The following is a 10231-nucleotide window of genomic DNA, read 5'->3' on the forward strand; positions in this document are numbered from 1 at the left end:
CGTAATTCCCTGCTATGAAGGGCCGATCTGACTTCTTCCAGCGACACAGTATCTTTCCCAACAATGAACGATTGAACAAAATTCTCAAACGACATTGGGAGAGATACTAACAGAATCAGGGCAGCATCTTCATCCTCGATCTTCACATCGATATTACGCAATTCTAATAACAAAGTATTCAATTGCTCTAAATGTTCCCTGAGTTGTGTACCTTCAGCCATTCGTAAACCGAATAGACGTTGTTTCAGAAGCAGCTTGTTGGTTAGAGATTTTGTCATGTACAAACTCTCCAGCTTCAACCACAGACCAGCAGCAGTCTCTTCATCCGAGACCTCCGTGATGACGTCATCCGCGAGACACAGCATGATCGTCGAGTGCGCCTTTTCCTCCAGAATCGCCATCTCAGGAGTAACGACGGCGTTCTTGTCTTTCGACAACGGCGCCCAGAAGCCTTGCTGTTTCAACAAAGCCCGCATCTTGATCTGCCATAAACTGAAACTGTTCCTCCCTGTGAATTTGTCGATTTTCACGTTCAAAGCAGACATCTCGAATTCTCCAAAAAACACCGATTAACCGAGAGGCTCTGATACCAATTTGTTGTGCGAAATTTGAGATAATACGAGAAAATATAAACGCGAAAAACAAGACAACAGATTTACGTGGTTCGCCAATAAATTGGCTACGTCCACGGGAAGAGAGAGAGCAGTTTTATTAAGGAGAGGCAAGAACAGAATTACAGAATAGGGTTTGCCATACCTTTTTCTGGTTCACTCCGTCCTGTTAGCCACATATTCCCCCTTCTCTTATATTTTGTTGCTATATATATATGGGGACATTACTATCCAAGAACACCTACTATACAAAGAGAGAGAAAGATAATTGTAGAGAGAGAGAGAGACAGTAAGATGGATAATGGTAATCATGTTGGTGGTTCAGGAAATGCAGGATTTCATAGCTATGGCAGATCTCCACAACCAACCCCTGCAGATCCCCCTTCCCCTGGTATGCTACCTATCTTCTCTTTTACTATTTACAAGTGATTTCTTTCTCTCTATATATATATATTTATGGTTGGAATGTTCATATGATTTTTTATATTTGATATGCTTACTAAAGCCGAGCGTTTTGATTAAAATCAATCTCACAAGGTAAGTAGGGGAAAGACTATGTACACATCGCACTTTCAGATTCTATTTATGGAATTATATATACTGATTACTGGGCATGTCCTCGTTGTTGTTGAATATTCATGAAGTTTTGTATATGCTGAAGCGCGCACAGTTTTTTTCACGAGAGTTAATTTGGGCTGCTAGCTAATAATTTTTATTAATTCCTCTGAATTTTTCATTTTCTTCTTTAGCTCTGTTGAGTCTTGGAAGATAATAAAAAGGAGAGCTGCACTCGTGTAGATTTCTTGGCTTGCTCCATGTTCGTCTGTAATTAGCTAGGGACCATATATGCATTTTTTCCCATACATATATTTGCAAAGCTAGCTGTTTGTATATCAAAGATGAAGATCAACTCATGGTAGTGATGATCGACACGGCATTTCTGGTTTTCTTTTGGAACTTCAAAGAAAAAAATGGAAACAAGTGGCAATATGCATGCAAACTTGTGTATGTCCTCTCTACCGTTTTTTACGCGTGTCTCTCCTCTAAAAAGAGTATTAAAAAGAGAGAGGAAGAAACAAACCGTCTAACGTTATCAAGTTTGAAAATCAGCTAGCTATATTACATAAATTAAAGGCTTTAATTATGGCATATAAATTGCCTAAATTGTCCGTTACAAGAAAATTTTATCTTATTCCTATATCACGGTTATAATAATAGAAAAAGCCTTCTGATCCGAGGCAAGTTTGGATATATGCGAGAGTTAGTTGAAGATTAGACAAAGTAAGATAAATGATGAAAACTAAATGTGAAGCGTTATATGTTTACTTTTCTCAGTTTGTATTCTCACTGATTATATAATATATGTTTTTGGTGTTCACATGAGTAATGTCTAAAATTAATAGTGCCGTCTTACAGTACGATTCTCATATCCAGCTAATAATTAGTGAAACATATATTTCTGTATATGCCATTTTGTAATTTCTTCAATACTTGGGTAGGTAATAGCAAATGTTACTTAACAATGATTCGTTAGACGATAAAAGCGTAGCTAGATGTGATGAAATTAGACAAATATTTTGATGATATAGACCACACTTCTTTTAATTTCACTCAGGTGCTTTTTTGTTGTGTGAAATTAAGATACGGAGATGAGCCTGGAACTGCCTGCACATCTCAACCAGGAAGTTGTTGAAATCATCAGTCAGGAGCAAGACCAAGTCATTCCAAACGTGTCCAGAATCATGCAGAGCACCCATCCTTCCCATGTTAAGATATCCGATGACGCCAAGCGGACCATGTACCATTGTATGTCTGAGTTCATATGCTTTGTAACATATGAAGCCAACGCGCATTGCCAGCGTGAGCAGCGGAACACAATCACTGTGGAAGACGTGGATTGGGTCATTAACAAGTTTGGGTTTGATGACTACATTGAACCCTTGCCTTGCTACTTTCCTCCAAATAGTGAGGATGATGGAGGCGAGTGTGGATCCCTTACGAGGGAGTCTTTGTTGAAGCGTCCAATGGTTGATACAGCTTCAAGCTCCAATATCACACCCTATAACCTTCCTCCTAATTTTCCTATGGCTCATCACCACTTTGTGTATCCACCACCAATGGGAAATGGTGATATGCAGGGGGAGGCAAGCACTTCTCAGTGTGCAGGGGCTTCAGTGGATACTTACGTTGAGTCTCCTATGGAGGAGGATAAGGAGTGAACAATTTATCGATCTATTAAAGGTATTAAGCTGTTGTTGAAGCTTTATAAGCAATAAATAAAGTTTAGGAATAGTTTTTAATTTACGAAGTTTAGGAATGTATGTTTCGAACTAAGCTAGCCAATTGGGGCCCCTTCAATTGGCTGTTTACTTATGTGTGCAAGTGTATGTTTATGTGTATGTCTATGTCTATGTCTATGTGTATGTTTGTGTTTGGTGGAAGTGCTAAATAAAATGAACAAGTGCTACTTGTCCTGATTATGATATTTCTTATTGAGCATGTTTGATCAAACAGTTTCGGAAAACAACGGAGGAATTGATACCAGTCTCTGTCATCTATTTGCTCTTCTTACAGGACCAATTACCAAGTTTACTCTTGTTATTCATAATCTGGAAACATGTCCAAATAATGACCACTTGATATATTTCCTCTATAGGATTTTCATTCAACATCTTCTTGTTAAGCCTTTGTTTGGTAACCAATACAAACTGCCTTCTATTTTTCAGACTACATCTTTCTCAACCAAATTCCTAGATTTGTAGCATATTAAGTTTTTGCTGTACATTGAGCTACAATATCTTGCTTCTTTGTACTCTAAGAAAAAATTATGAACCAAGCAAAAAAAAGTAAGGGAATGTGCTTTTGTAATCATCCAAACATCCACCCCAATAACTATCTAAGTAGCCAAAGAGATTTTCATTCTCCACTCTTCTATACCTAATTCTATTTTCAATTTTCCCTCTAATGTACCTTAACACCCTTTTAGCGGCTCCAAAATGCTTATTGCTGGGACTTTGCATATATTTGGATAACAAACTGACATCAAACATTATGTCTATCCTAGAAGTTGTCAGATACAATAGGTTTCCAATAAGATTCAATGAACTATTGGATCTTCCGCTCTTCACCGTCATCCTTCATCAATTTTTCATTTACAAGAACTGGTGTTGCAAAAGAATCGCACTTGCCAAGCTTGATTCTTTTAAGCAGATTCGAGGCATACATCTTTTGGGACAAGAAAATTCCATCACAAAATTGAGAAATCTCCATTCCGAGGAGAAACTTCTTCTGGATCAGATATCTCAAAATCTTTTAACTTCTTGAACCGCAAGAGTTATCATCAGATAATCAACATAAACTGATATCACAACCCACATTCCATCAAATTTGCGCTTTGAAGAACAAAGTAGGCTCATTTTGACTTTTGCAGAAACCTTGAGTCCTATGTGGCTGTCTAAGCATAGTTGTCCGCTGAAGTCAAGTTAGAGGTCATGTTTATGTATTATGTCAAATGAATACAGCCTACTATACCAAGCTTTTGGAGCTTGTTTAAGATCATAGAAAACTTTTTTAAGCTAATATACCCTGTCTTCTTCACCTGTGGAAGATTTTCCACTTGTATTGTGTTGCAAGTGTAATGACCCTAAACGTCATATTTGGAATTTTCTAGAAAATTACCATTTTACCCTGAAAATTGCAATTAGTCATTTTTTAACCCAGAGTGAAAAGTTGGGAGTTTTGGAAAAAGAATTGGGTTTTCAAGGTTCTAAATTTGAGATGGTTGACCTTAATCAACATTTGGAGTATCGAAATGGAATTTTGTCAGTTTCATCAGCTCCGGTATGTGACTTCGGTTTAGTAGGACTATTGTTCAGGTTCTGAGGTATTTAGATGAGTTTTGAAATGGGTCTTGTGTTTTGAAAGTTGAAAGCATAAGAGAGTTGACCAAAGTCAACTTTGGTGATAGCAAGCTCGGAGTAAAATTCCGACAGTTTTGTTAACTCCATAATATGTTTTTGGTCTAGATGTACTTTTGGTTTGGGACCCAAGGCTTTTGGTTTGATTTTGAGCCATTAGACGAGATGCGGAAAAAGTTAAAGGCCAAACCTTAGTAAATTTTTGAGGTTAGAATGGTCATTTTTAAGTTTTGATGATTCCACTAAGTCCGGTGGGTGGTATATTGTCTGATTGAATGAATTTCATGCCCTTACTTGAAATATGGAAATTCTTAAGTTAAGGTTGACTTTGGGCAAACATCGGGTTAAGGTGACCTTGTTTGGATGTTTTGATGATTTCATTTAGTCCGGAATATCATTTTCACACTAATAGCATATTTGGTTTGTGTTTGGGAGGTCCCAGATGAGTTTTGGTGAGCTTTTAAGCTTTTGGGATGCTTTGACATTGTTTCAGCAAATTGGGTTGACTAAAAGTTTGATTATTAGTTTTAAAAATGGAATATTATTACGAAACTTCTGAAAGTTTGAGCATGAATTATAGGACTGATCAACAGTAAAATTTGGTGTATTTTAGCTACGTCAAGATTGGACTTCTATTGCGGAATATGAAATAATTATTCATTGAGCAAAAATAATATTTTACTAAGCAAATAAGCAAGAAATTGAGTCTTGATTAAACGAGTAGGTCCGTAAACATATACGAAAAGAATCAGAGCGATTCGCTATCGTATGAGGAAGTTACAGCTCTTCTAGTGAAATCAAAGTTTTCTGATGTGAATTCTGATGCACACCTATTAAAGATTTCATGCTGTCTTTATTTGGTGTTTGTGCATATTGGGAACTCTGGAGCTTAGAATAGAGTTATTGTTGTGGCATAGTTGTCGATTGCAGAATGTTTTAACTAAAGGCAAAATTAATTACTGTTAGTAATGTCACTTCAGCACAAAAAATTGTCCCAAAACAAGTGTCGTCGGAAGAATTCAACTACATATATTCTTATATCAAAGAGCTACTACTTCTAAATAGTGCTCAATTTTCAAAAACATCAAATAAATAGAGAGAAAACTTAGAAAACTACAACTTCAATTTATTTTTTTCCTTAATGAATAAGCTAAAATAGCACTTATTTTGGGACAGAGGAAGTAGTAGTATATAATTATGTCGTTTCTAGACAATACTCATTTTCCCAACTGTGAAATCATATTTATCTCAGCGAATATCTTTTTCTGGTTCACTCCGTCCTGTTAGCCACATATCCCCCCTTCTCTTATATTTTGTTGCTATATATATGGGGACATCACTATCCAAGAGCCACCTACTATACAAAGAGAGAGAAAGATAATTGTAGAGAGAGAGAGAGAGAGAGTAAGATGGATAATGGTAATCACGTTGGTGGTTCAGGAAATGGAGGATTTCATAGCTATGGCAGATCTCCACAACCAACCCCTGCAGATCCTCCTTCCCCTGGTATGCTACCTATCTTCTCTTATACTATTTACAAGTGATTTCTTTCTCTCTCTATATATATGTATGGTTGGAATGTTCGTATGATTTTTTATATTTGATATGCTTACTAAAGCCGAGCGTTTCTATTAAAATCAATCTCACAAGGTAAGTAGGGAAAAGGCTATGTACACATCGCACTTTCAGATTCTATTTATGGAATTATATATACTGATTACTGGGCATGTCCTCGTTGTTGTTGAATATTCATGAAGCTTTGTATATGCTGAAGCGCGCACAGTTTTTTTCACGAAAGTTAATTTTATTAATTCCTCTGAATTTTTCATTTTCTTCTTTAGCTCTGTTGAGTCTTGGAAGATAATAAAAAGGAGAGCTGCACTCGTGTAGATTTCTTGGCTTGCTCCATGTTCGTCTGTAATTAGCTAGGGACCATATATGCATTTTTTCCCATACATATATTTGCAAAGCTAGCTGTTTGTATATCAAAGATGAAGATCAACTCATGGTAGTCATGATCGACACGGCATTTCTGGTTTTCTTTTGGAACTTGAAAGAAAAAAATGGAAACAAGTGGCAATATGCATGCAATCTTGTGTATGTCCTCTCTACCGTTTTTTACGCGTGTCTCTCCTCTAAAAAGAGTATTAAAAAGAGAGAGGAAGAAACAAACCGTCTAACGTTAGCAAGTTTGAAAATCAGCTAGCTATATTACATAAATTAAAGGCTTTAATTATGGCATATAAATTGCCTAAATTGTCCGTTACAAGAAAATTTTATCTTATTCCTATATCACGGTTATAATAATAGAAAAAGCCTTCTGATCCGAGGCAAGTTTGGATATATGCGAGAGTTAGTTGAAGATTAGACAAAGTAAGATAAATGATGAAAACTAAATGTGAAGCGTTATATGTTTACTTTTCTCAGTCTGTATTCACACTGATTATATAATATATGTTTTTGGTGTTCACATGAGTAAAGTCTAAAATTAATAGTGCTGTCTTACAATACGACTCTCATATCCAGCTAATAATTAGTGAAACATATATTTCTGTATATGCCATTTTGTAATTTCTTCAATACTTGGGTAGGTAATAGCAAATGTTACTTAATAATGATTCATTAGACGATAAAAGCGTAGCTAGATGTGATGAAATTAGAAAAATATTTTGATGATATAGACCACACTTCTTTTAATTTCACTCAGGTGCTTTTTTGTTGTGTGAAATTAAGATGTGGAGATGAGCCTGGAACTGCCTGCACATCTCAACCAGGAAGTTGTTGAAATCATCAGTCAGGAGCAAGACCAAGTCATTCCAAACGTGGCCAGAATCATGCAGAGCACCCATCCTTCCCATGTCAAGATATCCGATGACGCCAAGCGGACCATGTACCATTGTATGTCTGAGTTCATATGCTTTTTAACATATGAAGCCAACGCGCATTGCCAGCGTGAGCAGCGGAACACAATCACTGTGGAAGACGTGGATTGGGTCATTAACAAGTTTGGGTTTGATGACTACATTGAACCCTTGCCTTGCTACTTTCCTCCAAATAGTGAGGATGATGGAGGCGAGTGTGGATCCCTTACGAGGGAGTCTTTGTTGAAGCGTCCAATGGTTGATACAGCTTCAAGCTCCAATATCACACCCTATAACCTTCCTCCTAATTTTCCTATGGCTCATCACCACTTTGTGTATCCACCACCAATGGGAAATGGTGATATGCAGGGGGAGGCAAGCACTTCTCAGTGTGCAGGGGCTTCAGTAGATACTGAAGTTGAGTCTCCTATGGAGGAGGATAAGGAGTGAACAATTTATCGATCTATTGAAGGTATTAAGCTGTTGTTGAAGCTTTATAAGCAATAAATAAAGTTTAGGAATAGTTTCTAATTTGCGAAGTTTAGGAATGTATGTTTCGAACTAAGCTAGCCAATTGGGGCCCCTTCAATTGGCTGTTTACTTATGTGTGCAAGTGTATGTTTATGTGTATGTGTATGTTTGTGTTTGGTGGAAGTGCTAAATAAAATGAACAAGTGCTACTTGTCCTGATTATGATATTTCTAATTGAGCATATTTGATCAAACACTTTCGGAAAACAACAGAGGAATTGATACCAGTCTCTGCCATCTCATTGCTCTTCTTACAGGACCAATTACCAAGTTTACTCTTGTTATTCATAATCTGGAAACATGTCCAAATAATGACCACTTGATATATTTCCTCTATAGGAGTGCCATTCAACATCTTCTTGTTAAGCCTTTGTTTGGTAACCAATACAAACTGCCTTCTATTTTTCAGACTACATCTTTCTCAACCAAATTCCTAGATTTGTAGCATATTAAGTTTTTGCTGTATATTGAGCTACAATATCTTGCTTCTTTGTACTCCAAGAAAAAATTATGAACCAAGCAAAAAAAAGTAAGGGAATGTGCTTTTGTAATCATCCAAACATCCACCCCAATAACTATCTAAGTAGCCAAAGAGATTTTCATTCTCCACTCTTCTATACCTAATTCTATTTTCAATTTTCCCTCTAATGTACCTTAACACCCTTTTAGCGGCTCCAAAATGCTTATTGCTGGGACTTTGCATATATTAGGATAACAAACTGACATCAAACATTATGTCTATCCTAGAAGTTGTAGATACAATAGGTTTCCAATAAGATTCAATGAACTATTGGATCTTCCGCTCTTCACCGTCATCCTTCAACAATTTTTCATTCACAAGAACTGGAGTTGCAAAAGAATCGCACTTGCCAAGCTTGATTCTTTTAAGCAGATTCGAGGCATACATCTTTTGGGACAAGAAAATTCCTTCACAAAATTGAGAAATCTCCATACCGAGGAGAAACTTCTTCTCTTCTGGATCAGATATCTCAAAATCTTTTAACTTCTTGAACCGCAAGAGTTATCATCAGATAATCAACATAAACTGATATCACAACCCACATTCCATCAAATTTGCGCTTTGAAGAACATAGTAGGCTCATTTTGACTTTTGCAGAAACCTTGAGTCCTATGTGGCTGTCTAAGCATAGTTGTCCGCTGAAGTCAAGTTAGAGGTCATGTTTATGTATTATGTCAAATGAATACAGCCTACTATACCAAGCTTTTGGAGCTTGTTTAAGATCATGGAAAACTTTTTTAAGCTAATATACCCTGTCTTCTTCACCTATGGAAGATTTTCCACTTGTATTGTGTTGCAAGTGTAATGACCCTAAACGTCATATTTGGAATTTTCTAGAAAATTTCCATTTTACCCTGAAAATTGCAATTAATCATTTTTTGAACCAGAGTGAAAAGTTGGGAGTTTTGGAAAAAGAATTGGGTTTTGAAGGTTCTAAATTTGAAATGGTTGACCTTAATCAACATTTGGAGTATCGAAATGGGAATTTTGTCAGTTTCATCAGCTCCGGTATGTGACTTCGGGTTAGTAGGACTATTGTTCAGGTTCTGAGGTATTTAGATGAGTTTTTGATAGAATATGTGCCTCAACTTAACAAGTAATGGACCAGGTCCCTTACTTCACTTCAGAGAAATACCAGAAAGTTAAATGCAGTAAAATCAACACAATGATTTTACGTGGAAACCTCCTTGCTTAAGTGAGTAAAACCACGACCTGTCTCACAGGATTTTCAATCGTTTTCACTAATCTTCAAAAGCAAAAGCGAAACACGATTACACCAAACGTAAGAAAGAGTTATCAATCTTACCGTTAAGCAATAGTCCTCTATTGCTCAACAAGCCTAAGTAGAAAAACAATCTACCCACTAAGCTATCCCACCTGGACAACTTAGACTTCTAACACAACACACCAATTCCTTTATAGATTTAGGAGTGGTTTACAATTTAAGAACAAGAGAATAAATTCCTAAACAACTAGACGAAAAGCTCCAGATGTTGCTGTTGTCCTTGGAATAATTCTGCCTTTGCTTTGTGTAGCCTTTGCAAGAGTTCTTGAAAAGTTTTTATCAAGTTGCAAAAACTCACCAAAAAGTGTTTAGGAAAGTGTCTTTGTATAGACAAGTCCCTTTCCTAAACTTCTTTGCCATTGGTTGGAAAGGTCACACTTTCTGACGCCATCGGGAAGTGTGCACCTACTTTCTGTACTATCTCCAGCTGGCAGTCGACTGGCTCATCATCATGAGAGCCTGGTACCTCTACTAGGTCCCTGGGTTTGTTTCATCTGCAATACTTCA

At 36.8% G+C, this 10231-nt stretch overlaps 2 protein-coding genes across 2 annotated transcripts; both read left to right on the plus strand.

The window, feature by feature from the left end:
* The first annotated feature begins 879 nt into the window (after window positions 1–879).
* Window positions 880–2842, plus strand: LOC107020086 (nuclear transcription factor Y subunit B-6-like). The gene is made up of 2 exons (XM_015220413.2): window positions 880–1002; window positions 2253–2842. The coding sequence occupies exons 1-2, from the start codon at window positions 906–908 to the stop codon at window positions 2828–2830; spliced, it is 675 nt and encodes a 224-aa protein (XP_015075899.1). The 5' UTR covers window positions 880–905; the 3' UTR covers window positions 2831–2842.
* Window positions 2843–5921: 3079 nt separating this feature from the next.
* On the plus strand, window positions 5922–8032 carry LOC107020084 (nuclear transcription factor Y subunit B-6-like). The gene is made up of 2 exons (XM_015220411.2): window positions 5922–6034; window positions 7262–8032. Exons 1-2 carry the CDS (start codon window positions 5938–5940, stop codon window positions 7837–7839), a joined length of 675 nt encoding a protein of 224 aa, XP_015075897.1. The 5' UTR covers window positions 5922–5937; the 3' UTR covers window positions 7840–8032.
* Window positions 8033–10231: the final 2199 nt, after the last annotated feature.

The sequence above is a fragment of the Solanum pennellii genome, chromosome 5 (assembly GCF_001406875.1).
Source record: "Solanum pennellii chromosome 5, SPENNV200".
Classification (NCBI taxonomy): domain Eukaryota; kingdom Viridiplantae; phylum Streptophyta; class Magnoliopsida; order Solanales; family Solanaceae; genus Solanum; species Solanum pennellii.